The sequence below is a fragment of the Denticeps clupeoides genome, chromosome 7 (assembly GCF_900700375.1).
Source record: "Denticeps clupeoides chromosome 7, fDenClu1.1, whole genome shotgun sequence".
Taxonomy (NCBI): domain Eukaryota; kingdom Metazoa; phylum Chordata; class Actinopteri; order Clupeiformes; family Denticipitidae; genus Denticeps; species Denticeps clupeoides.
Window position 1 is genome coordinate 8,204,645 of NC_041713.1, and position 27,869 is coordinate 8,232,513.

General features: G+C 41.9%; 4 protein-coding genes and 1 non-coding gene across 10 annotated transcripts; 1 reads left to right on the forward strand and 4 right to left on the reverse strand.

Annotated features, from left to right (window-relative positions):
- Nucleotides 1-876: 876 nt before the first annotated feature.
- On the reverse strand, nucleotides 877-8,269 carry micall1b.2 (MICAL like 1b, duplicate 2). 4 transcript variants are annotated; one of them, XM_028987937.1, is made up of 15 exons: nucleotides 7,687-8,269; nucleotides 5,934-5,982; nucleotides 5,696-5,837; nucleotides 5,553-5,620; nucleotides 5,323-5,429; nucleotides 4,615-5,150; nucleotides 4,457-4,511; nucleotides 3,277-4,045; nucleotides 3,044-3,175; nucleotides 2,729-2,855; nucleotides 2,561-2,648; nucleotides 2,386-2,459; nucleotides 2,076-2,190; nucleotides 1,815-1,861; nucleotides 877-1,742 (listed from the first exon to the last, which is right to left on the reverse strand). In XM_028987937.1, exons 1-15 carry the CDS (start codon nucleotides 7,836-7,838, stop codon nucleotides 1,624-1,626), a joined length of 2,580 nt encoding a protein of 859 aa, XP_028843770.1. In that variant the 5' UTR covers nucleotides 7,839-8,269; the 3' UTR covers nucleotides 877-1,623. The 4 variants fall into 4 exon arrangements, with proteins under 4 accessions (XP_028843770.1, XP_028843769.1, XP_028843768.1 ...); XM_028987936.1 differs by having other exon boundaries at nucleotides 877-1,455; nucleotides 1,618-1,861; XM_028987935.1 differs by having other exon boundaries at nucleotides 877-1,861.
- A 671-nt stretch (nucleotides 8,270-8,940) lies between these two features.
- Nucleotides 8,941-15,882, reverse strand: LOC114794298 (probable ATP-dependent RNA helicase DDX17). Its single transcript, XM_028986766.1, has 13 exons — nucleotides 15,515-15,882; nucleotides 15,238-15,394; nucleotides 15,049-15,145; nucleotides 14,840-14,973; nucleotides 14,663-14,728; nucleotides 14,413-14,554; nucleotides 14,151-14,311; nucleotides 13,910-14,082; nucleotides 13,703-13,813; nucleotides 13,553-13,614; nucleotides 13,413-13,472; nucleotides 10,412-10,642; nucleotides 8,941-10,004 (listed from the first exon to the last, which is right to left on the reverse strand). The coding sequence occupies exons 1-13, from the start codon at nucleotides 15,574-15,576 to the stop codon at nucleotides 9,499-9,501; spliced, it is 1,962 nt and encodes a 653-aa protein (XP_028842599.1). The 5' UTR covers nucleotides 15,577-15,882; the 3' UTR covers nucleotides 8,941-9,498.
- LOC114795022 (U6 spliceosomal RNA) lies at nucleotides 10,287-10,394 on the reverse strand. The gene has a single exon (XR_003750429.1). It is a non-coding gene; the product is annotated as a U6 spliceosomal RNA (small nuclear RNA).
- A 5,339-nt stretch (nucleotides 15,883-21,221) lies between the features above and the next one.
- On the forward strand, nucleotides 21,222-24,088 carry LOC114794441 (uncharacterized). 2 transcript variants are annotated; one of them, XM_028986989.1, is made up of 10 exons: nucleotides 21,222-21,477; nucleotides 21,664-21,902; nucleotides 22,005-22,030; nucleotides 22,176-22,273; nucleotides 22,379-22,469; nucleotides 22,620-22,688; nucleotides 22,799-23,032; nucleotides 23,226-23,332; nucleotides 23,432-23,597; nucleotides 23,691-24,088. In XM_028986989.1, exons 1-10 carry the CDS (start codon nucleotides 21,398-21,400, stop codon nucleotides 23,796-23,798), a joined length of 1,218 nt encoding a protein of 405 aa, XP_028842822.1. In that variant the 5' UTR covers nucleotides 21,222-21,397; the 3' UTR covers nucleotides 23,799-24,088. The 2 variants fall into 2 exon arrangements, with proteins under 2 accessions (XP_028842822.1, XP_028842824.1); XM_028986991.1 differs by having other exon boundaries at nucleotides 21,664-21,862; nucleotides 22,001-22,030.
- LOC114794440 (uncharacterized) lies at nucleotides 24,020-27,694 on the reverse strand. Of its 2 annotated transcripts, none has more exons than XM_028986988.1 (13): nucleotides 27,510-27,694; nucleotides 27,141-27,342; nucleotides 27,011-27,043; nucleotides 26,776-26,918; nucleotides 26,620-26,685; nucleotides 26,396-26,498; nucleotides 26,139-26,174; nucleotides 26,007-26,057; nucleotides 25,675-25,908; nucleotides 25,336-25,442; nucleotides 25,009-25,174; nucleotides 24,795-24,864; nucleotides 24,020-24,509 (listed from the first exon to the last, which is right to left on the reverse strand). In XM_028986988.1, the coding sequence occupies exons 1-13, from the start codon at nucleotides 27,572-27,574 to the stop codon at nucleotides 24,454-24,456; spliced, it is 1,332 nt and encodes a 443-aa protein (XP_028842821.1). In that variant the 5' UTR covers nucleotides 27,575-27,694; the 3' UTR covers nucleotides 24,020-24,453. The 2 variants fall into 2 exon arrangements, with proteins under 2 accessions (XP_028842821.1, XP_028842820.1); XM_028986987.1 differs by having other exon boundaries at nucleotides 26,396-26,501.
- Between the last annotated feature and the right edge of the window lie 175 nt (nucleotides 27,695-27,869).

Sequence of the window (27,869 nt, forward strand, 5' to 3'; positions counted from 1 at the left end):
GCCAGTCCATAGCATCAATGCCTTAATTTAGCAAGAACTGCTACCACACTCCATCCACATGACATCAAGCATTGCCTTGCATTAGTTGAAACCCAGGGTCAACCGCACCTGCATAAGGTCTCACAAGCGGTCTGAGGATCTGATCTTGATACCTAATGGCAGTCAGGCTACTTCTGGCTAGCACATGGAGGGCTGTGCGGCCCCTCAAAGAAATGTCACCCCACATCATTACTGATCCACTGCCAAACCGGTCATGCTGGAGGATGTTGCATGCAGCAGAACAGTGTAAACCTGCTTTCAGGGGTTAGTGGCGAATTGGCCAATCTTGGTGTTCTCTCACAAATGGCACCCTCATGTAGTCTGTTTCTGACCTTTTGAGCAGATGCATGCACATTTGTGGCCTGCTGGAGGTCATTTTGCAGGCTTGATAGGTTTCCTGTTTCTCCTTGCACAAAGGCGGAGGTAGCATACTGCTGGAGGCCCTCCTACGGCCTCCTCCACGCCTCCATGTTATGGACACTACGCTGACAGACACAGCAAACCTTCTTGCCACAGCTCACATTGACGTGTCATCCTGGATGAGCTGCACTACCTGAGCCACTTGTGTGGATTGTAGACCGTGTCTCATGATACTACTGGAGTGAAAGCACCACCAGCATTCAAAATTGACCAAAACATCAGCCATAAACCATAGGAACTCAGAAGTGGTCACCACCTGCAGAACCACGGCTTTATTCGGGATGTCTTGTTATTTACCTATAATTTCCAATTGTCGTCTATTCCATTTGCACAACAGCACGTGAAATTGATTGTCAGTCAGTGTTGCTTCCTAAATTGACAGTTTAATTTAAGTGTGATAGACTTGGAGTTACATTGTGTTGTTCAAGTCTTCCCTTTATTTGTTGAGCAGTGTACATAAAAAATATAAAAATATGAAATAGATTGAAGTAGTTTGACCAAAATGTTTCATTACATGCACACACAGATGCATTCATACATCCATACATTTTATATTTTTGATATATATATTACTTATATCTATATATTACATATTTAAACAATTATGTTGTTTATCCATCAATTTGATGAGCAATACCAATATCATTTGGCTGACTATAATAAACATTCAGTGACATATACTGATCAGTCTCCAGACCATGTATTCTTCTGCATAGCAGCATTTTGTCCTGATGGTAGTGAAATATTTTCAGCCCTGCACACTGCCAACATTGTTTAAGAAAAGTTTTAGGAACATGATATTGTGTTGATCTGAGATCCAAATTCTCCACAAATTTAATCCAAAACCTGTTGGATATGCGGCAAAAACTAAAGATCTACTGCCAGTGTCAACACTGGTGCCAGGTACCACAGGATGGCTGCAGAGGCCTCGATGGGTCAGAACTGGTCTAGTGCCAAGAGGAGGACCCACAAACCAGGTTTTATGTTGAAACCGGTCTAAACAAATCATAATAGCAGTATATGGAAATATTAAGCAGATAAAACTAATGTAAAAATACATAATTTATCTACTGAGAAACAAACAAATTATTTTGTACTGAATCAGAACTCTAGTATGATCTCAGCATGGAGTAAAATTGTCATAAGTGCATAAAATACCAATTCTTAGCTCTTCTTTTTGTTTTTTCCTTTGAGAATCTCTGTCTTGTGGCTGAACATCTTCAGAATCTTCTCTGGCTTAAACCTTAGTTTTCGCTCATTATAGTCAGAACTCTTATTGAAGTCTGAAACGGCAGGGAAATGTTTTAGAGGAACATGAATAATAATAAATATGAATAATAAATACTCCTCCTTACCGCTCCTTCTGATCAATGTAGACAACAACATATCTTCATCCTTTTCCCTAGAATATGAAACCAGTAACCATAAACTTTTTGTTATTATTTCCTTTATAGAAGTTCATAAATTGTTTTAGTTCTGTAAACCCAGTTGAAATCATAAACGTAACCAAGATGCACTGTAACAAACTTGCATTCGTGGCAGAATATTTGTGAACAAATAAGCAAAGTGGAACAAAATGTAGCCTAAAATCACTTGGTTCTAATGTTTTTGCTTGCCTTTGTCTGTCCAGGTCCATGTTGGTGATAATGTGATTTCTTTGCTCAATTACGATGACCAGCTCTTCCATTAACTGCTTCTCCCTGTCCTTATCATCTTTATTCCACTCTTTCTCTGAATAAAACAGGTAAAACCAAGTAATCCGATCATTATAACACACAAATATCAGTTAATAACAAGCCCAGGCCTGACTAATTAAAAAGTGTACATGGGAGCACACTGGCTTGTTCCAAAAGAGTTTCCTGGTAATTAGATCTCAAGGAATGGACTTAAGAGTTAAATAAGTTGAGGAATTCATAGGATAGCCACCTGGTTTGTTAAGAAGACAACGTAGTTCAAACTCCACATCTGATTGCCTCTCTTCCAGTTTCTGCTGCTTGGCCCTTTGATTTCACAAATTGAACAATTATATGGATACAGCAAGCTTCTTTTGGACTACACAGTTCTGTAAGATGAATGATTTTACTTTTAAAACAGTACTCACACATAGACCAGTTCAGCATCTCTACGCAACAGAATGTGCTTCTCATGAATCAGAGTGAACCAGTCCACTAGATTATCACCCTCTTCATCTGAGAAGAAACTTTAATGAGATGAACTGGTGCAACGACCCGACGACTTGATTTGTTCAGGGTTCTGGTCTGGCCCTCACCATTGTGACAGCTCCTAAGGTTCCTTTCCAGCTCCACTCCTTTCAGATCCAGCCTTTCCAAGCACTTCTCCAGCTCTACTCTCTCCGCCTGAACATCCTCCTCTGAGATAAATTGGTCTGTCTGCACCTTGAGTCCAACACAGAGCTAATTAGCTTTAAAATTTGTTCAGTGCTCATTTACCACAAATCATGTGAAACCCCTAGAACTGGTTTTGGGGAGGAAATATGTTGGCAATCAGGATTCAGAAGTACCAAGTTGGTTGGTGTCATGCTACATGCACACAACACATAATGCAAAATACTCCTTGTTGTTACCTTCCTCTTGATAAGCGGAAACCCATGACCAGGAGCAGGGGCTCTAGTTGACCATGAGTCTTGGAAAGGTCTGGGCTTGGTGCTTTCAGCTGGGGCGGCTTTTCGGTTAAATGGATTTTCTTTTGTTGTTTGCTGGTAATGACACAGCAGAATTGCAGTGACCCATTAAACACCAGATTTGAAAGAAAATCAATAAAAGGGTGCCTGATCATTAATCTATGGTTAACTCTTACCTTACTAAGGTAAGGGACTTGTGGGGATGACTGTCCCAGCTTCTGAGATGAGACGTTGCAATTTTGGTAAGCAGCAGTTGAGAGCGGCTGCTCAGAAATGCTTTTGGTGAGATTACGACCCTCGTAAATGTTACCTTCTAAAATGGCTTCAGTTGCTAATGCTAAATCAGAAGCACATGATAAACTCCCTCTTTTAGCTACACCAACCTTTTCATCTGAACCGGACACCTCAGGCACGCTGAATGGTTTAGCTAAATTAGGCTTCCGTGCCAAACAACCCATCTCAGCTAAATCTGATACACTAGAGGAGTAAACTGGGAGAACAAAATTAGCAGTGTTGGGATAACCAGCAAAGTCAGTGTCGCCACATGCGATAGCTGCTACTGAACAGGGGTATCCTACAAAACTGGACTGAGCCTCAACAAACCCCTTTTGATCCACATTTTCTGAACCGCTTGTGGCTCCATCTTCAGATGTTTCACTGATCCTGCACCATGTCTGCCTGGGTACTGTGGACAACTGTGTTTGACCCTCATCTCCCTTTGAGCAAGCTTGCCACATCCCCTCTTCTCCATAATCTTCATCAAAAGGGTTGGAAGATGACTTATGTGCCTTCCATCTGTACCACATGTCATTGAGAAAGGGAACAGAGCGGGAGCGGGGAGGGTGTGATGGCTGGGAGACTGGAGGTAGCTTAGCCCATGGCCCGGGGTGAAGGATGTCCATCCATGGGTGGTCTTTAGACTTCTGAGTCCCATTGTAGGCCATTCTGACAATAGAGAATGGATATAACATACATTCTGCTTTACACCAACAACAACAGTGTTATACAGTTAACAGGAAATATTTCAGAGGTGCTGTATAAGACGTGTTCAAGAATGGTGGATATTGTAGTTTGCACAATCAGAATCGATCCTGTTAAATATTGTTTTAATATACATAATTAAAGATAATCTTTTACACCAATGAAAATGCTGTCCAAATTACAAACAACTAGCAACCAGTCTTTTTTTTATCTGTAAACCCTGAAGAATTTAATTTTGAAATTAGTGAACATTTTCCATTTGCTTCATCTTAAATAGCCCCACAAAAATCTGGCCCAGTTTTAATTAAGGGAAGAGTGGAAAAGCCTTCTCCAGTGTAATTAAATTGTTTGCCTATTTCAATATAAAACACTGACCTCCTGGAGTTTGAAGAATCGTCTCCAGGTAATATATGCGGCAGGGTGGAATCACCTAAAAGACCACATCATGCAGGGTAAATACACTATAAAATAGTTTAGCATTTTGAGTTTAGCATTTAAAAAAAAAAAAAAACAGAAATTGGTAGACAACTCACCACGAGCCAAAGAACTGTTCTTCGTAGCAGAGACTTGGGATCTGGGCGATGGTTGAGGAGGAACAGTACAGTTCAACAAATGATGAGGCGTAGACACGGGGTTGGCAGTAACCCCCACATAATTTGTAGATGAAGCATAAGGACTTTGGTCCCTCTTTGCCGTTGTTGCATCGTTACAACTGCCTTCCATTCCTGTGGTTTCTTTTCCTTCGAACACCCTATTTCCTTCGCCCGCAGGGGGAAGCAATTTGTAGTTGTCATCCTGTACCTCTCTGTCTGTTCTGCACTCTGATGATTTGTCTTCTTTCCCCCTGTACACTATTAACAATGCGTTGAGTTCGTCTGGGGGTCCATTCAAAAGGGAGGATGACTTCTTATTAACAATGTTGTGTAAGGTTCCCTTGGGTTCACTATGCTTGCAGGAATTAGGGAAGCAGTTTTTGGTAGGGGCACAGAAGTGTGCACACAAAAGAGAAGCAGACTCGTCTCCTACTCTGTAAGACCCTGGTAAAAGTGTGCTTTTGCAGTGACAACATCTGTAATTATAAGTACAGAAACACAGAGGGTACCGTGTTTACAATAAAACCAATGGTCCAATCACAATCATTATAAGATTAAAATTTACTCTACCATTGCTTTTTCCTATAATAAAATGCTCTGAACACTGAGACAATGAAACGTTTTCTTGTGATTGTATGAGGGCATTACCTGAAGCAAGATCGATGGTAAAGTTTTCCATCCACCAGCAGCCTCTGTACTAAGTGGACATGCTTCTGACAGACAGCACATGAACTGCTCAGGCTCCTCCCGTTGTTCTTTGACGAGGACAAAAACAATTAACTCTCTTTTCTGAGAATAATGCCACTAAGATAAACAACAAAAGCAATTTTAAGCAATGAGAATACCAATTAAAAAACATTTTAGATGATAGTCTTCACCTTGGCTTGCTTTAGGTCATTCTGCATGTGAAGTGTAACCTTAGGTGTCTTCAGGTTGCAGAAACTGGCTAAATGGCATAAAAGAAAACAGGCTGTTATAATTTTACAGACAGCAAAGTATTATTTCTCCTATAGATACCCACCATCTGACAACCTGTTGAAGAAAGTGTAGTATTGGGATAGGTAAGTGATGACACTTAGCCGATCAGGGACCTCCGTGAACACCATATCTTTGGGGTCCAGCAAGGCTGGGATGCCCAGCTGTGTCTCGGCTATCTCAAATGCCTACAAGTGAAGGACATGTGGCAATCAATGAGTAAAATAATGTATCAAAAAAGCAAGACATCATTTTATTGCCTAAAAAGAATGAATAAAACTCACCAGATGGTTGTTTTCAAAGACATTCTCCTTAGAAAGTGAACTAAAATCTCTAGCGCAGACAAAAAAAAAAAAAAAAGAATACTGTTATTCTGGTCCAACTCATATATTTAGTATACTAGTAGTGGATAAAACACTGCTAAACACTTTTCCCATTTCCCCACCTTTTCTGTGACCAATTGCATCCAGAAAGAATTCACAGTGCATCACTTTTTCCACATTATGTTATGTTTCAACCCTATTCCAAAATTGTGTAAATGCATTTTTCCCTTAGAATTCTACACACAACACCTCATAATGGAGCAGTGGATGGCCTAGCGGGTAAGGAAACAGACCCGTAATCAGAAGGTTTCCAGTTCAAAACTGGTTAAAAGCAGAGGACACATTTTGTTGTGTGCACCAAGTGCCGTGCTTCACTTTCTTAATGACTATGAAAAACTTTTTTGATGCACCGTTGGCAGCAATTACAGCCTCAAGTCTTTTTGAATATGATGCCACAAACATTGCACACCTATCCTTGGACAGTTTGGCCCATTCCTCTTTGCAGCAGCTCTCAAGTTCCATGAGGTTGGATGGGAAGCGTCAGTGCACAGCCATTTTAAGATCCCCAGTCTGAGGTCAAGAGCGCTCTGGAGCAGGTTTTCATCCAGGACATCTCTGTACATTATTGCAGTCACCTTTCCCTCTATCCTGACTAGTCTCCCAGGTCCTGCAGCTAAAAAACATCCCCACAGCATGATGATGCCGCCACCATGTTATTGGGATGTTATTGGCCTGATTCACACCAAAGAGTTCAATCTTTGTCTTATCCCACCTTTGTCTCATGGTCTGAGTGTCCTTCAGGTGCCTTCTGGCAAACTCCAGACAGACTGCTATGTGCCTTTTACTAAGGACTGGTTTCCATCTGGCCACTCTACCATACAGGCCTGAGTGATGGATTGCTACAGAGAACCTTCTTGAAGGACAACCTTCCACAGAGGACCTCTGGAGCTGACAGAGGTTCTTGGTCAATTTCTGCCCTGATAACTGAGTTTAGGTGGCTGACCAGCTCTAGGAAGAATCATAATGGTTTTGATCTTCTTCCACTTACAAATGATGGAAGGTCCCCGCTGGGACCTTCAAAGCAGCAGGAATTTCTTCCCCAGATTTGTAGCTTGAGACAATCACAATGAAGATTCAAGAGGTCTTCAGACAATTCCTTTGACTTTGTGCATGGTTTATGCTCTGACATCAACAGTTTTTTTCCCCACACGTGGACTCCAATTAAGCTGCAGAAACATCTCAAGTATGATCAGGGGAAACAGGAGGCACATGAGCTCAATTTTGAGCTACAGGGCAAAGGCTGTAAATACTTACTTCAGTTTTTTGACTAGTATTCCAATCTGGTCAGTATTGTAAGACCAAAACTATATGAGTGAAGCCAGAGAAATGTTGGATTTTCGCATATTGGCCCAGGGGCAATGCTTCAAGTAAAAACAACTCTGCATAAACTCTTGCGTTCAGATGCCCTTCAGGCAACAGAAGGAATCTTCTTTTAAAACCACGTCGCAGGTCCTTCCTGACAGGCGAGTGTAAATCCCCGACAGAAGAGCATTAGTACCGCAGGATGAGATTAGCGGGACGGGATGACGTTCGCGTGGTAAATATATCAGCAGCGGACACGCTCGAGTTACACACGTACAATTGAATAATAATAAAAAAAAAAGAAGAAAAGAAAGCTATATGTGTAAGTGACTAATGATGCGGCGGTACTTACATTAAATCAGGTCTGTGTTTGTGGATTATGGCGCAAAAAGCCAGTCCGTCTCTGAATGAGGTGGTCATGTTGTTTATTTCCACGCCGCTGTAACTTTTGCACGTTTTTCGACACCAGTCTTGCAAAGTTTTCACGGACGCCAAGTCACTCATTTTTTATTATTTTATTTTATTTTTGTGCTTATACTTGAACGCCTTGCATGTAGAACTTCGGTTCGCGCGTCGGAGCTACACCGCACGCTGCATTTTAAAAGTTCAGGACTGATGGGTTTAGCCGCTGCAAGCTAACGGCGCGGCAAGTTCCAGCATCCCGAGAGAAGCGAAGATAAAAACGCATTTAGACCGTCATTCCGCGGCGTGTGTTGTCTGTATTACGAGATAGACCGCAAGAGCCCGACTTCGCGCTCTGTCGACTTTTTCGTTGCTATTAAAAATTTAAATAAAACCACAGTCCCGTGGACGGAAGCGTGATTTCTGCCGTCCTCCGCTGTCACCGCGGTGGCTCGACGTTGCTGATGCTTCCGGTGCGTCAATTCTCTTCCAGCGTCGGAACGATCGGCCGCTGTTAGAAAGTCCCGCAGACGCCGGGCTGCGCGCAGTTCCACGAGTCCGCCAGCAGGGGGACACCGTGCACCACTACTTCACAGCAGCTGCTCCACCATGCGCTCCTTTTAATTAGCATAGAAAAGCAGCGATGCGCACTGACTGAACTTTATATACATTAAAGGCCAAAGGCCAAACACACTTTCTCATTCAATGTTTTTTCTTTTATTTTTACGTCGGTAGATTCTAACTGAAGGCATCAAAACTATGAATGAACTATGAATGTGGAGTTATGTACTTAACAAAAAGTGGAGACCTGGCCTCCACAGTCACCGGACCTGAACCCAATCGAGATGGTTTGGGGTGAGCTGGACCGCAGAGTGAAGGCAAAGGGGCCAACAAGTGCTAAACACCTCTGGGAACTCCTTCAAGACTGTTGGAGAACCATTTCAGGTGACGACCTCTTGAAGCTCATCGAGAGAATGCCAAGAGTGTGCAAAGCAGTAATCAGAGCAAAGGGTGGCTATTTTGAAGAAACTAGATTCAGTTATTTCACTTTTTTTGTTAAGTACATAACTCCATGTGTTCATTCAGTGAGAATCTACCAATGTAAATGGTCATGAAAATGAAAAAAACATATTGCATGAGAAGTTGTGTCCAAACTTTTGGCCTGTACTGTACATTTCTGCATAATGAGCATAGCCAGAAAACATTCAGTTTTGAAGAAAAACTTTATTTAAACCTGGAAAACAAATAATACAGGCTCAACATGACAGAGCCTATAGTTTAATAATAAACTATGTAACCTCGCATTCTCAAATCGTGAGAAGATGCAAACACCAAACGTAATGCCAAAGTCTCAAGAACTTGAAAACAAAGGGGAAAAAAACATGGACAATCATCATGCCAGTACATCTATTATTCTCTATAAATGTTTTAGTATCCATGTCATTTGTGCCCCCATGGGACTGAATGTACAAAATATTAAAGCAGTTACAAAAAACAAAACAAAAAAAAAAGTACTGAAAGGTACATTTGCAAATTCAATAGCTTCTAGTGGTTCTGGGGGAAAAAAAAGCTGTCTGAATAGTAGAAAGTTTTTCAGAGGGTCCAACAAGACAATGTTCTTGTTTTAGGAGGAATTACATGGGTAGAAAGTGATTATGGAATGTTAACCAGTCTAACCAAAACACAACTTGTGATCACATCTAACCTAACACAAGGGCTCTCTGCCCAGCAGTTCATTTTATATATCTGAAGCAAAGCAACTTTATTTTCTTGGAGGAGGTGGTGGTGGTGAAAATTGATAGGGACCCTGTCCCATAAAGCCCATCATTGGCTGGGGAGGAGGGAACTGCTGGGCCATGAGTGGCTGTGGACCAGATGATGGTGGAGGTGGGTTGCCTGATCTGTTGGCCATATTCCCAAACTGGCTCCCTTGGTCTGGTCCTCCGCCAGACTGCGAGCTGCCTCTAGAACTATACTGGTTGCTGCCAGCATAGCTTTGATACCCATTTCCCCCACCACTGCTGTTGTTATAGGATCCTGAGTTGGAGCTGTAGGTGTCACGGCCATCCCTGCTCCGACCATCCCTGTAGGAGGATGAGGACCGATCTCCACCTTCACGCCTGAAGCTGCTGCTGCCTGAGCTCCCACCACCAGGTGCGTCCTTGCTACCTCCACCCACTGACCGCATGCGGCGGTCACACTCTTCCTGGTACATCAAATTAGGGTTGTCTGCATTGGACCCACTACCACGGAAACGTGACCTGCCACCTACAGAGGATAGAAGATGACTGTTGAGCAACCAAATTCCATTCTGCGCATGCTTTTAATTGTGAAAGTGAAAGTCACACGTGATACACAGCAGCACAGCACACAGTGAAATTTGTCCTCTGCATTTAACCCATCACCCTGAGTGAGCAGTGGGCAGCCATGACCGGCGCCCGGGGAGCAGTGTGTGGGGACGGTGCTTTGCTCAGTGGCACCTCAGTGGTACCTTGGCAGATCGGGATTCGAACCAGCAACCTTCTGATTACGGGGCAGTTTCCTTAACCACTAGGCCACCACTACCCCAAATATGGAACGCTTCATCCTTTCGCAGGGGCCATGCTAATCTTCTCTGTATCGATCCAATTTTAGTATATGTGCAGCCGTATCAAGCACAATTATTGTGTCCTCACCTCCACCTCCACGGCCAGAATCAAGCAACTGCAGCAATTTGGGATTGATCGCCTGCCGTGCCTCTTCCAAAACCCGCACCAGCTCGCGGGCCTGCCTCAGGTTGCCTGGTGTAAAGAAGGTGTAGGCGGTTCCTTTGTTTGTGCTGCGGGCCGTACGGCCAATCCGATGGATGTAGTCCTCAGATGAATTGGGATAGTCATAGTTGATGACAAACTTTACATCTTCCACATCTTTAGTGAAGAGTTTGGAAATGGCATCCAGAAGGAATGAGGATTAAATACACCACAAAGAGGAGAACAGAACAATTAGTTAGCATTAGAAAACATACAAAGGCCTCATATGTGGGTTTTAGGTAAAATCTTCATGAAATACAATCTCATTAAACTTACCAGTATGATATAACTAAATAGAATAGTTAATAATTTACACATACATAGTAGTTAAGCAACAAAGCATTCATATTACACAGAGTCTGTACCAATATTTACTAATTCACATAAAAATAACGTCACATTTTAGAAGGCCAAACATTCTTGTGGACTACATCTCAGCACATCTCTTATAACACTCACCAGATTATAAAACTGGCAAGGAAAATATTTCAGAGATGGCATACACAAAAGAACAGAATACACTGGAAAACAGTCCAACACCAAATGCAAGTGAATCCTGTCTTTCATGTCCATCATTGCCTTCCAAATCTAAGTTTCTTTACTGAATTATTATTTATCTGCTTTGTTTGTTTAAAAAAAAAAAAAAAAAAAAAAAAAAAAAACCTTATTAAATATGCATATGTAATAACTTCTAAGACTGTGTCCTTAGGATAGGAGAGGGGGTTATACAACTGTAGTCTGTTTCTCATTACACATGACAAGGGGCCCTGAAAACACTGCTATGCGTCTCCATTGTGACTTGAGTGAACAACTTCAGGCCAAGATGGATGTTCACATTCTGCTTAGATACCTATGGGGGGGGGACATGGGCAACTTGCAAGGTACTTACCCTTAGTACATGAGGTCCCCTCGGCCCCTTGACCAGTCCTGGGCTGTTGGCAGGGGTAGGAGAGGTGTGGAGGACCAAGAGGCCACCTCCTTGTGCCCACCCTTCCACAAATACCCTTTCCACAACCCTGGACTGGAGGAGCACGGCACAGGACTCCCCCCTTTCTCACTTTGCGTCACTTAAACTTAAGGTCTGTACAGCTCAATACAGGGATGCTATGTGGACTCTGTTCTGGCAAGTGGTTGTTTATCATTGTATCTTCTTACTGAATGGCAATTATGTGCTCTTTAAACTTGGAATTCCTTAGTGAATTAAGAGGGGGGCTGATGCTTTAAGCTCTTGTAGGGTTTCCTTGGAATTTGTAATGGAGACTTAGGAAGCGACCAAAGGGCATTCGTCTTCCAGACGCCCACCAGGCCATTTTCAGACAGGCAGCGTGTCCAGGAGCCCAGGTCTTTAGTGTTGGAATTTGCAGTAACAAGAAACAGAAGCTAGGCCAAAAAAAAAGGAGCCCTTGGGACCTGTAGTCCATCTATAGTCAGGTAGATCTATCAGTGTCCCCTATCTGAGATTTTATAAAAGCATAAAATGATCACACACGGCCTTCAGAACAGAAATGATGACTTTGCACGACATGTGGTCGCATGAAAGACCAACAGATTAAGAAAATGAGAGAAAAGGGAAAGAAAGTAAACCCTGGAAGGCATGTGAACCAGGGACCATTTCAATAGAGAGATTGTTAGAGGCAAAGAGTGAGAAAGAGAGAGAGAGAGAGAGAAAGATAGTGACTCCTTCAGGCCAGGAACTCCTGCCAGCCAGGACCAGACATGACGCCCATAGAGGGAGAGGCCGGCACAGCCAGTGGCGGGGTGGGGGGTGTCAGTGAGGGAGGCGCACAAGAAAAGAAGCTGCAGAGGCACATCAGCGGAGGAGAGCAGGGCCTCCACATTCGGCGAACGCTGGCTGCTCGGCCTGCCCACACGCTTGCTGTCTTCTCGTAACGCACCACCATGGCTATGATTAACTAAACCCTACTGCAAAATCTGTGTGGGGTCGCAAATGATAAAGGTACCCCTAAATTAAGGGTCAAAACTGGGGCCAAAGCTATAGTGCCACAATCAATTAGAAAAGCATCAATTAAGTTCTATTTAGGGCCTGAGAGGATCAGTTTCCAACTTGAACTGTGAGATGGGAGGGGAATGCTTTCTCAAACCGTTCATGTGGTGCGTTACCTTTGCAAGCTGCAGGCAGAGCTCACAGGAGGTCTCCCGCCTCCATGCTCCCTCTTTCTGCGCTCTCAGCTGACCGGCCCACCACACCCCAGTTTAGCAAATTTGGAATCCCAGCTGCACTCCGTCTCCTTCCCCACCCAAGTCTCCCAGGCAGTCAGGTCCTTGGAGGTGAAGGGGGGACCAGAGGTCACAGGAGCGCTTTTATTGTTCTGGGGTTTTCGGCGAGATGGCTGTGTACTGGGTTAGCTATAAAACATGCCATCTCTCTCCCCCGTTTCTTTTTCCTCAATTCAGGCATCGATTAGTCATGCCTAGGTCCGGCTGCAGGCTCCCGTGGGCCTGTGTGCTTCTAGTGCCGGAAGACAGACTTGGAAACACAAAAAAAAAAAAAAAACCATAAAACACAGAAACAAAGCAATAGGTTAAAAAAAAATTCTAATGTCACCTGGAAAGACATCATCCAGGCGCTTATCAGTTCTAGTCTAATCCTCATAACCCTATACTTCTCTAATGGTCATGTAAAGTTTTATACAATTTAAAGCATGTCATATATTACAATGATTCTTTGTCACTAAACAGCTATTTGCACATACACACGCAAGCAAAACTCTACAACAGTCATGCAACATATCATACATCAAAATGCAGTTCTTATAATCTTTTCATCTGTATATTAATTGTTGTACTAGGGGTCATACAAGACATTATTTAAATACAACATAGTTGTGCGAGTGTACAAGTTGTCTAGCAAGCACTCCTGACATACCCAAACCACGTGATGCCACGTCAGTAGCAATTAGGATGGGGGCCTTTCCACTGCGGAACTCTGTACCAGCACAAGGAACAAGAAACAAGAATCAGTGAGTAAAATGATGCTTTTCAGTTGTGCTTCAGCCTGTGCCTTACCTGTGAGCACCCAGTCCCTCTCAGGCTGGCTCTTGTCACCATGAATGCACATAGCAGGCCATCTGAGACAAAATAAGGATAGAGATAAAATGTAGTGTTTCATTAAATTGACAAAGAAAAAAAAATATTTAGCATTTGTTTCGAACTCACCCATCTCGCCTCATCCGTCGCGTGAGATCATCACAGCGTTTCTTGGTCTCAACAAAGATAATGGTCTTGTTCTCTTTCTCAGCCATTATTTCCTCCATCAGCTGGAGCAGCCTATTTAAGGGAAATAAGGGCGAAAACCGGCGCTGAAGAGCTCAGAACCCTCTCGCACATGAACCTAGTCTAAACGCTGGATGTCTTGAACCTCACTTGTTCTCCTTTTCGTTCTCGCTACAGACGTCCACAATCTGCAGGATGTTGTGGTTGGCGCTGAGCTCCAGGGCACCGACATTGATCTGCACATAGTCCCGCAGGAAGTCCTCTGCCAGCTGCCGAACCTCTTTGGGCCAGGTGGCACTCCACATTAAAGTCTGCCTATCAGGCTATGGGAGCAAGAGAGCATCAATAATTTGTTTCTACCACATCATGCTCAATATCCCCAAAAACCTACCCTGATCTGGTCAACTATTTTGCGGATCTGAGGCTCAAAGCCCATATCCAACATGCGGTCTGCCTCATCCAGTACAAGATAGGTGCATCGCCGCAGGTTGGTCTTCCCTGCCTCCAGAAAGTCGATGAGACGCCCTGGTGTGGCTATACAGATCTCCACACCTGAGAAAAGGGGATGTGGGGATTTCTCTACTTCTTATCAGCCATCAAATGACTGAAGCTGTATCATGGACAGAAACAACACATTAAAAGGGTTCCCTCACCTCTCTCCAGGTCGCGAATCTGGGGACCTTTAGGAGCACCGCCATAAACACAAGTGCTCTTTATGCGTGAAGACTTGCCGTAGTCATAAGCCACTTGTTGCACTTGCTGAGCAAGTTCACGAGTTGGGGCTAGGACCAAACACTAAAAAGACATTTAAAGAGAAACATCAGGTGAAGAACAGCCTAGAGAAAACCCTCAGAGCTTGCTATACTGACGTCAACAGTAAAACGCAAACAGAATAGCTCTTACAATGGGTCCATCTCCTCTCTCAAGGTAAGGCTGGTGGTTGATGTGCACAATGGCAGGAAGAAGGTACTAAATAAAAACAGTCCTCTCAGTTACAGTCTGCAGGCAAATTTATGAATTGCATATGTGTACTTCTTTTTTTTTTTTTTTTAAATGCCTATAAAAAGATGCAGCGCTTACAGCAAGGGTCTTGCCGGATCCAGTCTGGGCAATGCCCACCATATCCCTCCCACTGAGGGCCAAAGGGAAGCCTTGGGCCTGGATCGCTGTCGGCTCCTTGAAATGCTGTTGCATCAGGACATCAATCACGTATTCTGCGCAAGACGACAAAAAGAAGCAATTTAATGCAGTTGCATACTTCATAAAAAAAAGGCACATGTTGTACTCACGAGGAAACTGCGCTTGAGAGAAACTAGTGACGGGCTTCGGGCAGCCAGAGCCCCTGACCGTGATCTCTTTCTTTCTGCGGAACTCCTCGACTTCATACTAAAAACACACACGAGGTATATCCGAGAATGCTTGAAATATAAACCCGAGGCACTGGGGAACGGAGTTCATTAGAAAACGCGGGTGAATACCTGGACCGTTCTCTGCACGTCGGGGTGCTCCGTGTAAAAATTCTTCTCGAACTTCGGCAGCTCGTCTAAATCCCACTTTTTCTTCCGAAGACGGTCGCCGGGATTCCCGTACTTCTTATTGGGAGACGGGCCACCCCGACTGGACCCAAAGCGAGGACTGACAACGCAACAGAACACACAATATGTGGATTTTATTTTTTCCGTATACGCGTGACGATGGCATTTTCATTGCAGATTTGTGGTGGGATGGTTTAACGTGACAAGGACATGGACTTGCCCCCTGTCGCGACCTCGGTCCCGGTCGCGGTCCCGGTCTCCATACGACGAGCCCCCCCGCATGTTTGCTGGCGCGGGTAACAAATGTTTCCTTCTTCACAGCCCAGGCGCACAGCAGAACAGATATAATCCCAATTTTCTTCTCAGGTAAGCCAGCTAGCCGCTTCCCTCCGAACGATAACAGGCGTCAATCAGTCCGAAAGGTCTGAATCGTGCAATATAATGAATGGTAATATAAACACCAGATTACTCTTCGTCGCGCGTTAAAGAATTCCTAACAAAACCATTTACGTATTAATGCCTGGCCCGCTACAAGATAAGATGGCGTTTCTGGTCTAACGTTTTATTCTCGACGCCGAGTCTCTTGCATGGCGACTTAGTGCCACCTGCCGGGCTGGAGTAAAAACAACAACAACAACAACAACATTTATTTCTTATATAGCCCAAAACCACATACAGAACGTCTTAATGGGCTTTGACAGGGCCTACAATTGACACCCCCATGCTTGAACCTTCTGCACACAAAAAAACTCTAGAGAGTTGATACAGAGAGGGACGCCCTTCCAGGATAGAGTGAGCCTGCAATTGTTGTCAGTGCAGGTTTGGTGATGATTTGTCCAATAAGAGAATTTGTGGTCAATCCTCTAGAGGCGGGTCATTTGTTGAATTGCATTCGTCGAAGGGCGAATTGCAGAGGCCTTGAAAAAAAGGACCAACACTGCAAATATTCACTCTTTGCATAAACTTGATGTCATTGTCAATAAAAGTTATTCTCCCCTGCCCTCCATCCAGGACCTGTACCTCTCAAGATCCAGGAAAAGGGCAGGGAAAATCATCACAGATCCTTTACACCCTGGACACAAACTTTTTGACCTGCTGCCCTCTGGCAGACGTTATAGAAACCTGCAGGCCATGACCACCCAACACAGGAACAGTTTCTTTCCCCTCACCATCTCCCTCCTAAACAGCTGAATTGTCACACTACGAATCATCTTTAGCATTGTACTGCACTTTATGTACACTCTTTGGTATACATTCTGTAATCTCTGTATTTTCTGTTTATAAGATTTAGATATATTTTTTAATTATATATTTTTATTATATTTATATACTGTTCATTGTTCATTTATACACACATATATACCTATGTATAGCCCATTGAGACATACTGTATGTGATTTTGGGCTATATAAGAAATAAATGTTGTTGTTGATGTACATTCATACATATTATATATTATATATATTTATATATAGTATAAACATATTATACAATATGTACAAATAACACTTGACACCTGTTAACATTTATCTTATATTTAAATAACTCCATATTATGTATCATATTGTAGATTGTATATAATTGTGTATTATATTTGCTCTGGATATTGTTCATTGTATCCTTACACATTCTTGTTTTTTTAAGATGTACTTGAGAGACACCATCTACCGGAATCAAATTCCTTGTATGTGCTTGAACATACTTGGCCAATAAAGACGATTCCGAGTCTGAAAATACTTCAAAACACCACAGAAACATTGACAAAAACATCTAAAAACACCAAAGCTACAAACTTCATGAAATCAAGTATTTGTGTAATTCGCTTTTGGCCATGACTGTATCTGTGAGTAATTTGTATTATGATTCTTATGCAATATATTATTATACATTATAATATCAATATATTAATTATATTAGTCAGTCAAATAATTTCTTCACATTTCTTATTTATGACATTTATCTGTTTTGCATAATGTGGCTTTGTAAACACACCGCAGTGCACATGACTGCCTGTTTACCAGTAGAGGCGGAGCTTTTTAAAAAATTTTTACTGGAAAGGGTCCGTTTCCCCCTCCTCTTTCCACAGACAAGAATGGGCAGCTAGCGCATTGCCCAATTTCTCTGCAAAAGTCTACTTTTGGTCAAACCACAAAGTCATAGACATATTTATTTCATTCCATCAGAAATACACATTTACAAAAGCATTTACAATTAAGATGAATACATTCACACTGACAAACTGTTTGTCATCTTGTCCGTGTTATACATTCACATTCATGGTCATCTTAAGAATGTTCAGTGCTCAAAGCATTTAAATTTTTTTTTTTTTTTAAATATTCAATGAGCCTTTTGAAAAGACCCAATAATGTCAGTCTGGGTTCCCTGTGAGACAAGGTCCAGCTGGCTGAGTGTAAATGTTTTGCTGGTCTTGCTGCACATGTAACATCGATAAAGATGATCCTTATCAACAGGCAGACCGCTATCAATTTTTGAAGTTCTGTTTAACCAATTGATGCTCTCCCATCTGAAACATATATGGCATCTCACCTGCAAAAAAAATAAATAAATCATTAGCAGCAATCTCTAAAGTGTTCCACAGGACATCCTAGAAACATTTCATCTTATAGGATTTAATTTATTTCCATAAATCAAATATTATTATTTTAACAGTCCATTATATATTTAAAACATTCACCCCATTCTTTTTTATGAATAAAATACATGTTACATTTAGAGATACTTTATTCATTTTAACCTTACTGGTTTTTAATGGTGGCAGTCATGCCAATTTTCCCAGTTTGGTATAAAATGATTTTCTTCTTATTTTCTGTAATATCACTTCAGTACTTACAAAAATTTGTCTAGGTTTTGGCTGAACAGGTTCACCTGGGGGAAAAAAATCGTTTTAATTTAAAAATATTGAATTTATCTTTTTTTTTTTATTAAACCTACTGAACACTCACCACTGACTTCAAGTAAGGCATGTTTAACCTTTTCCTCCAATGCAGTCAACTTTATTGGAGTTCTGATTTCAAATGTGTAAAATTTCACATGGCTCACATCAGTCTTAATAGCCCCAGGAAAAACATGAAAGTCAGATCTAAGTGTATTTAATCAAAACAACAACAATTATTAGCATTCAGGCCAAATTCAAAAATCTCCATAACTACTCACATTCAGCTCTCGAGGAACTGTGGCTTTAGGAAGGCCCTCCCGATGATGGAGGCTAAGTGGTGTCTGGTTGGTGGTGGGGTTCACGGAGCAACACAGGCGAAATACACTGGCAGGCAGAAAACTGTCCCAGTTGTTTGGATGGTCCTTGACCAGATCATATATTTTACTGTAAAGGGATACATTTGGCTTCATTCAAACATATTAATAAAGCTACAGTAGTTTTCCCACCACAGCCCAGAATAAGAAGGTTAAGACCATGATTAATAACCAGCAAAAATGTATTATTTTTTGGATAGCCTATAGACGCAAAGTGTAAATCATGTGTAGGCAACTGTTATTTTTTTTAGCCTTAATTCCAATGGAAAGAAGGCGAGCTGGGTATCACTTTTGAAGCCCCTTTTCTCTTTTAGGTCTTGCCACTGAGTAATTGTTTTTGTCTCGACTCTACTTGTGCCATTGCACTTAATGCTCCAAGAACTGACTGCATGTTAATAACCAGGGGGCAAAAGCTTTAACATGACTGGCATGATTCTAGAATTCCAAGTTAAATACTGTTGCTGAATTCTTCCAGGCATAAAAGAGGAGCTAGTGGGTACTAAAATGGTATACACCAAAATACAGACCTTACTACAAGGCCCCTTGTTTGAGTATCCACAGTCTCGGCTTGCTCATGGTGAAACAGCAGAATGCAATTATGCACATTGAGAATTTTTCCCAAAGCACAGTTCACCTGAATTTCAAAAAATAAAAATATTTCACATTTGCAACATACTCCACTTCACAGTAATTGCACTAAAAACTGTCAACAGTGTACCTGGGCACAAAACATAACTGAACGAGATGTGAGCATGCCACATGGGAAACCTAGTTTTGAAATGAGGTTGCTGATCTTCTGGGCCACAAGTTCACATGTGTCTTCTTTCAGGGGAAATGCCTCTAGCCATTTGGAGTAATAGTCAGTCACAGTCAAAACAAACTCATTTTGGTTATTGGTCTTAAAATGAGGTCCCCACACTTCGACAGCCAGCCATTCCCATCTCTCTGTGACCTGCAGTTTAAAAAAGATTCAACATGACCACTGATCAAAGTGACAATTTCCATCTCAAATAAATGATTTAATGAGAATGGAAATGGGTTTGTTGTGGAACACACAGTTGGTGAATGGAAACATGTCTTGTATGAAAAGGTGTATATATGGGTAAAAAAAAAAAACAATGTACAGTATACCAATGTAAATGGTCATGAAAATAAAAGAAACACATTGAATGAGAAGGTGTGTCCAAACTTTTGGCCTGTACTTATATATTAATGCAATATATGTAGGCTACAGCGTATGTTCGCGTGTTTATAAATCTCCTATTGTTATTTCCTATTAAAGCATTTACCTTAATTGTTAATTTGGGATTAGTCTCTTCGGTCCAGTCCTGATGGGAATATTTGGATTAAAAATTTTGATCCTAAAATGATAAATAATAATATATTATAAACAAAACTGTAACATACGTTGCAAGTTCCATCTTCTGTCCTCCACTGTACAGTCTGTGAGGGGGAAACCAGAGTTAAGCTTAAGATAAAGAAAAAATTAAACAGTAACTTATGAAAATTGGAATAACAACACAAAATTCGTCAGAATAATAATGATGTTACCTGAGGTGACACACGCTTCCGATTTTTCGATTTTAACCTGGCTGAAGGTCGCTTCCTTAAAGGGTCAGACGATGAGAAGATGGTCGGAATGGCTATTTTGTTGAGGCGCAGTAAACCATCAAGAGTTCTGTAGAAGCACTTCTCCTCAAAATGCGACGAGCACAGTCGCGAATCCTTGCTGGGTGTCCACTCGCCTCGCCCCATGTTGATCAGCCACCACTGCAGCCTGGACTCATCTTTTAAAGGGAACCTGGAAGAACACGCAGACACATTTTGCACATAAACCCATCACAAAACATAAATGCAACATTGACGTTACACGTGCAACAGACGTTCTGAACAGGTTTTCCGTTAATTGCTATGCAGGTGCCATTTGTGAGCAGTTTAACAAACAGTTGTGGTAAACTGGTAAGTACGACGTGCAGTAAACCGCTTCTCCGCGGCGGGTGCTTGAGGGAGCCCCATTAGCAGGACTCATTTGAAAGAGTCGCTCACCGGAAAAAATGCAAAGAGTTTCCCGGCGAGTATCTGTTAGTGCAGTTTAACGCGGAACAAGACATGGCGTCGACACACAGCCGCGGCCAGTCCGAGTCCTCCTCTTGGATAGACTGTGGGGACCGGACTCACAATGTTTAAAAAAAAAAATAAGTAAAAAGAACTGGCAACACGACGCCTTCACTGCCATGGTACAGTTTTGAAGCCAACTGGGCCTCGTTATTGGACTGCGCACGCGCAGTAGCGGCACTTTGGAACCAGCGCCTGCGCAGTGCAGGGCGGCGGTGTGCAAATTGATTCATTCGATTCCTTGACGTGAAGGAATCCGCTCAAAATCTTTGGGAAATAAGTTTGCTATTCGCCCCGTAAAACAATTTCAGTAAAACAACATATCTAGATTGTATTTCGGTGTGTACAGTCATTGTGCAGGTTACATCAGGAGGAATTGGAGGAGTGAAGGAGTTGTGATTGCTATGAATCACCAGTGCCTGTGAACTCTTGAGATGTATTTAGAAACTACACGTTAAAATTATTTTTACACACAACGGAGAATGGTATGAACTGGCAACCTCGGTCTAAATCCCGTATCCGGTCCGAACGCGTCACGTTACCTTCGCAGCTGACACCAGGTCAGTTTGTGTGCGTTTCTGCTACGCAGCAGCAGCAGGTGCGTCTGATTTCAGAACAGCGGCCGCGGTGAAGAAAGTTGACGCGCACCGAGCAAAGCAAAACAGAGCAAAACCGTCCGCCATTTTACCCAAGGCTGTCGTTTCGCGTACGGGGAGCGATGGGAGTGGAGTGCGCCGTGTTAACGTGCCATTACAAGCGAAAAAAAGAGACGAAACAAGCTGGAATTACCTTTCACATGTCAGTAAAGCTCGAAAAGGCCGTGAAATCCCATTTAATCGATGCAACCTGGAAATGTGGTGATGCATTAGGAGTTGTTAGCCTATTCATACTGATGAATGAGCTTCATGCTGTTTGTACAAACTTTAATCGGAGCTTTGGTTTCTGTGGTCCCCACACACCCGGTTCTGTATGTATTTAATATAGGTTTCCAAAGAATGCCAGCCTGCGCCAAAAGTGGACAGAGTTTGCTCAGAGGGAGAAAGGATGGTCTCCAAAAAACTGGGATGTCATTTGCAGCCTTCACTTTCTGCCGCAAGACTTTGACAGAACTGGCCAGACTGTAAGACTGAGAACAAACGTGGTGCCATCCATTTTTCTAGACGGTCCTATAAGCACTTGTAAGGTAGGATTAAAAAAAAACACAAAAAAAACATTCATAACAGGTAAAAAACAGGTGGTTACAACATTTGTTATATGTTATGTTGTTGTGGGTCTGTCTTGGTTAAAGCCAAAACTGCAAAAGGTATTTTTTTATTTTTAGAAAGCAGGTCAAAAGAAGATTCAAATCAAGGTATGACTAATATTCCATATCCAGGTTAATGTTGATTATAAGACATTACTCAATGAATGAGTATACTTTGATAGTTGTACTTCTGGTACAGTTTAGGAATAAGAATGTAATATATGTCCTCCTCCTTCACACTTCCATTCTGCAGAAAGCCAGTCCCGCAAAGTCTGCTAGTGCAGTAGCAGTAGAACAAACCCAGACGTGTCCCCCAGTGTCTCCAGAGTCTGTCGCAGATCGCAGTGTACAGTGAGTGTTGTAATTTGTGGAATTTTACATGTGGACACTTTGCATGAATCCCCCATGTCTGCTTTCTCGCATTATTACTAAAGAATTTCTTCTGGTTTGGCGAAGGCCATCTGAACAGGGCTGTGACGTCCCCAGCATGGAAAAGCATGTGATTGATCTCAGTGTCATCAGAGTACATGACTACTGTTTACCATGTGTAGGTAAACAATACTTAATCTAATAAGTAGTATTTGGATAATTTATTACATTTATGTACACCGTGTGTTCTGTTGTTTTATTAGTACACACATGACTGTAGTCATACAATTAAGTGTGCTTCCATCAATGTCTGTCTGTAATTTTAAAGGAGATGGGCATGAGGGCAGAACACAGTACACAGTCACAGTCCCATTTTGTGCAAAAGAATGTCATAGAGGTAAGAGGTTATTTAATTTGACTACCATTGTACTAACATTTTGAAAGTAGTTCTAGTATTGATTTTATTTACATCATGCTTCAGCCTCACTTTCTCAATCCTTTGTCAAGGTCAAGGGCAGGTGGGAATGGCTTGGCTTAGAACTGAAAGGTCCGCTTCCTACGACCAAAAATGGGAACAGGTTTATCCTGACAGTGCTGGACTACTACACAAAGTGGGTGGAAGCTTGCGCCATCAAGAGTCGAGGCTCAGAGTCCCTGGCGCTCACTCTATGTGAACTTGTGTCTCGTTTGGGTTTTCCTTTGGGAATCCTTTCCAGACTGAGTGATGGTACCATTAGAAAAGTAAGCATGTATCTCTGTGTGTATTGAGCATACATCCTGCTATTTGTACCACAACGCCTGGAATACTTCATAAAATGTAGATAAACGTTATTCCGTTTAACTGTGTACTATTCACTATGTCTAACATGTATATAGCTGGAATAACAATAAAGCTCAACTTCATAATCTTTCTTTTGAAAATGCTCTGAACTAGGTGAATGCGGCACTCAGCAACCTCCTGAAACTGGAATCTGGTTTTCTGCTCTTCTTCCACGCCCAAACTGGCTCTCTGGATGTGGTTGCCCAGGGTCTTGTAGACAGGTTTGTGCTTTGTAATATTTATTGATATAGATTAAGATACAAGTGCCAAGAGTTAAAAAGCCCTCTCTTTGATTGTGGTCTTCAAATCTACCTGAACAGAATGGTTCTCGGCGTGGTCAGAGACAACCCAGATACCTGGGATACACGTCTACCATCTTGTGTTTTTCGACTCTGCTGTCAAGAGCACCCAAGCACTGGACAGAGACCTCTCCAGCTGTTTTACCACCAGGCACGTCCAGTACTGAACAGCCCTAGAGACATGGCTGTGAGTGTTTCTGTCACCATGCTCACACATTGTGTTCTGCCTGTTTGTGTCCTACAATCATCTTAACTGAATTCCTGGAATTTTGCTTTTTAGTTCACAGAAGAGGGCCTGAGTGACAGCTTCTTTAAAGTCCTAGAAATTCACAGGACAACTGAGGGGGAGAGAAGAAATACAGAGGATACATGTGAAGGGAATATTTAAATATATAATATTTAAATAAAGTACTAAGTGTGAGTAAAATGTAAACTTTACACATCATTAGATTAGGGTGGTATTAGCCTAGTGAGTAACACACTCACCTATGAACCAGAAGACCCACATTCAAATCCCATTTACTACAGCAAGACACTTAACCTTAAGTGTGTCCAGGGAATCTGTCCCTGTAACTACTGGATAAGTGCGTCTGATAAATGCCATAAATGTAGATTAATGGTGTTCAGTTTATTTGATACAGATTGTGCACATATCAATAAACATCTGTTATGAACAATTATTATGTATTTTTCAGTCTAGACAATTAACATTTTAATTATTATTTATTAGTCTTTGCATTAATTATTCATCTTTGTCATTCTTCACCAACTTTTTTTTGTAGTGGAAGCTCAGAAGGAGCAATACATGTTGCATATAATACACATAAGAATATAAGATATTATTAAGACAAAAACATACACAGCAATGCAATTTTGGCAATATTAAAGATACTTTACAGCATATACCACACTGCGTTTCACAATCAGTTTTTAATTCCAGTATAAAGAATGTCATTCATCACACTGAAAAATCCAGCACTTAATCGTTCGGTTAAGTAAGAGTTTGTATGAACCGACAAAGCTGATGTCTCCTTGTCCAGGTTTCATCTAGAAAGACCTTCCTCTGCAGATTCTCCATTCACCTTCAACTGTGTGAGCACTGAAATGAACCAGGAGTAAAGCAGTTAAATATGAATATGTACTGAACATCTGAAATGCTACTTAATACACCTGCATACAATGTGTTCGACTTGTCACAGGTTCAAACCCCACATACTACTGTCTTCATTATCTGGATATGCGAATATGCTGAAGATGACCTGTGTATAGAAGTTGTGCTCCAGGGACAGACTAGCGGGTCAAGTATTAATCACTCAGTTATTCAATCTATTGTCTGTGGGTCTGGGGGCCAAAGCACAGTTAAGATGAAAGACAAGTTGCTTACAAATTGTGTCCCCGCTGGTCTGAGGTGAGTCAATCACGAAAGAACACTCCTGAAGAATGCTTACAGGATACTGGAGGCAGAAAATTGATGGTGATTAGGTAAGCAATGTCAACCTCTTCCACAGATCTTGAATGAAACATTTTGGTAAGGTTATAGCAAGCTTATTCAGGTTGGTGGTGCTCCTTCAGACGAACACTCAAGCACTGTCTCTCACCGGCAGCTCTCTGGGCGTGGTGACAGGTCTGGGTTCCTTGGACTGCATTCGAGTGAAAGGACTCTCTCCTGTGGTGGGGTGCACTTTGCAACACAGACGAAGAACGCTGGCAGGCAGGTGTAGGTTCCAGCTCTCAGCATGGTCTGTCATGAGTTCAGTCACCATGCTGGGCAGCAAAACATGGATTTTAATTTATACATATAACATCCATATTACAATTGGAATCCTTGTTACAAGTGTGCAAAATGTATATTAATTCTTAAAATACAGCAGTAGAGTCCACAGTATTTAATAGTGCAAGATTAGCCATGAGTTCTTTATAGAGACCTGTCAATCAGAGACTCTGTAGCAGAATCTAGGTAGCCGGTCTGGCGGTGTCGTATAATCATGGATCCTTTCAGAGTCTGCAGTCGATTCTTTAAGGACTGATTTAACTGGCAACAGCAGAAGCAGATATTATTTTATTTACATTCATCCATTCAACCAATAATTCAATTCCATCACTGGGTTAAGACACATAACATGGCTAATTAATCCTTGCCCATTCAGCTAATGTGCATACTTGCACTAAGGATTTGTTTTTATCAATGCTAACCTTTGCAACATGTAATCAATCACCACAAGCAACACATCCAATCAACGCACACGCAGTTAATTATTACTCACCTTTATTGTGGTGTTGAGATTTAGACGACAAAGGATGCCCATTGGGTACCCAAACTGTGCAAAGAGATCACAGAGAATCCATACCACCTCTGGGCTGAGAAGGCCAGTCACTGGAAATGCTTCCACCCACTTGGAGTGGTAGTCAGTTATAGTCAAAACAAACTTGTGCCCGGTCATGGTAGTTTGTAAGGGGCCTCGAAAATCCAGTCCCAGCCACTGCCACCTCTCTGTAATCTATGTGAAAAAAAACACCAAAAAGGTACTGGTAAGTCAACTGTAGACTTTATTCAGTTTTCTGAATGCATGCATGATAACCAAATAAACACTGTAACCTTTATAATGCTCTGAACAGATGCCTCCTTAGTTGCTTCATTATAATGCTCCTGTATAGGACACATTTTTTGTATTAGACTATTATTACAATCAATCTTTTTTGTAACTTTGAAATATACACTAACACTTACAACATTGGCTTCAGCATCACCAGGCCACTGAAGAGACTGAAATTGAAGACAAAAAAAATCTGTAAAGTTAATACCTGGAGTCAACATTTTAGACTGTGTACAATACACTACAACAATCTGTTGTTTGTGCCAATTATGGAAGTACAATTAGGAACAAGCAATGCTAGAAATATTTTTTCTATGAGTCAACATTAATATCCAGAACTGAAATAGTTGTTGCCATTGCCGTTTTTATGAATGATTTCAGAAATGAGTACCTGTGGAAGACAGTAATTGTTGTGGAAGAAACTGGGTAAGGTCAGTCTTCTGGACAAAGTGGAATCTCCTTGAATTGACCAGGGAATGTGTGTGATAACAGGCCTGCTGTCAAACAGGGTGAACAAGGCGTGACAGCAACACCAGAAAGGAAATAAGAATTAAGATGAATGCACACTATTGCAGTACAGAAAGCCTTTGCCAGTGTCAAAGCTTCACTACTCACTCGATTACAGTGAGTGTTGATAGTGTGCTGCCATCGAGCAGGGATCCTAAAGGGTCTGAACTTATTCTGGAGAAAAAAAAAAAAAAACACACCATCAAACCACCTGGACATCCGATAACAGCCAGGCTGGCATGTTAATAAAGCTACTACTCTTACACAGTTGAGTCTGACGTGCAAGCATGTTCTCCACTGTTCGCGATGTATGGGCTGGGCTCCTCCAGTCCCTGCCCTGAACTGTATGCCTGGGTATGTTTTGCTGTGTTTGGAGGAGATGCAAAACTGGAATCGGCATCTAATCCCTTAAGAGGATGACAAAGGTAACTCGTCGGTGAACAGTTTTAATAAATGATTTAAAAATAATATTCTAGCAAATATGTGCAAATGAGGGTACCTTAGCTCGTTTACTTCTAGGGTTAATGGCATACTGAAAACACAGGAGACATAATCAGTTCGTGAAAATAACAGAAGAACTTCTGTCCCATGAACCCTGGGCTAAAATAAAGCCATGACAGACGACAAACCTTCCTGGTGTTCTGAGGAGGTGGGAACTCAAATATGGTGGGAACTGCTCCTCGTTTCAGTCGCCCCCTTATTTTTGTCCGGCTGAAGTACCTCTCCTCGAAATGCTTGGAGCAGATCATAGTGTTGGGACAAGGAGTCCAATTCTGCCACCTCAGATTGGTAATCCATTTTTTAAGTAATTTGGGATTGTTATGAGGAAATCTGCAAGCGAAGCATGCATCCACATTAGATGCACTGACCAGTGCATTCAAGTCAGATTAATCGATATCGCAGAATGTTGCTAATGTCATCGAATCGAATATAATCTAATCCAGTCTTGGGACCTGGGGACACCCGGAGGTTCGTAACAAACATCCTTTTTTACATACCTATGAAACGTAACGCCCTTCTCTCTATAGCTCTTGCAGTTATATGCCACGCAAGTGACCGTCATTGTGCTTAAATTGTCGTTTAAAAAGAAAACGCAGAAGATAAATGTGTAAACCCAGATGTAAAAGTTTCAGCCTCTCGTTAAAAAGCTGGCTTTAGAATAACGAGCTTCTTCTGCTTTCCCGTGAACGAGTCCTGCGGTCGCCTTATCGCCCCCTAGCGGTTCGGAGTAATGCAGACAACACGGCGTACAGTTCTGAAATAAATGTTTAGCTCTGATGCTTCTCTTATCACACCAATTAAAGATACTGCACATTTTTAACAAATGAAATTACACACGACACTGCCAAGCAACTGCC

Excerpts from the sequence above, each read along its gene's own strand:
- micall1b.2 (XM_028987936.1), bottom strand. The coding sequence starts at position 7,838 with ATGAGTGACTTGGCGTCCGTGAAAACTTTGCAAGACTGGTGTCGAAAA. Across the intron at positions 2,856-3,043 it reads TTCCGCTTATCAAGAGGAAG|GTGCAGACAGACCAATTTAT; the intron begins GTAACAACAAGG and ends GTTGGACTCAAG. Across the intron at positions 2,191-2,385 it reads TTGTCTTCTTAACAAACCAG|AGAAAGAGTGGAATAAAGAT; the intron begins GTGGCTATCCTA and ends TGTTTTATTCAG.
- LOC114794298 (XM_028986766.1), bottom strand. The coding sequence starts at position 15,576 with ATGCGGGGGGGCTCGTCGTATGGAGACCGGGACCGCGACCGGGACCGA. Across the intron at positions 14,555-14,662 it reads AGAGAGGAGATGGACCCATT|TGTTTGGTCCTAGCCCCAAC; the intron begins GTAAGAGCTATT and ends ATGTCTTTTTAG. Across the intron at positions 10,005-10,411 it reads TTCTGGCCGTGGAGGTGGAG|GTGGCAGGTCACGTTTCCGT; the intron begins GTGAGGACACAA and ends TATCCTCTGTAG.
- LOC114794441 (XM_028986989.1), top strand. The coding sequence starts at position 21,398 with ATGGGAGTGGAGTGCGCCGTGTTAACGTGCCATTACAAGCGAAAAAAA. Across the intron at positions 22,031-22,175 it reads AAAAGAAGATTCAAATCAAG|AAAGCCAGTCCCGCAAAGTC; the intron begins GTATGACTAATA and ends TCCATTCTGCAG. Across the intron at positions 23,033-23,225 it reads GTGATGGTACCATTAGAAAA|GTGAATGCGGCACTCAGCAA; the intron begins GTAAGCATGTAT and ends GCTCTGAACTAG.
- LOC114794440 (XM_028986987.1), bottom strand. The coding sequence starts at position 27,574 with ATGACGGTCACTTGCGTGGCATATAACTGCAAGAGCTATAGAGAGAAG. Across the intron at positions 26,175-26,395 it reads ACAATTACTGTCTTCCACAG|TCTCTTCAGTGGCCTGGTGA; the intron begins GTACTCATTTCT and ends CTTCAATTTCAG. Across the intron at positions 24,510-24,794 it reads GACCAGCGGGGACACAATTT|TGCTCACACAGTTGAAGGTG; the intron begins GTAAGCAACTTG and ends GGTTCATTTCAG.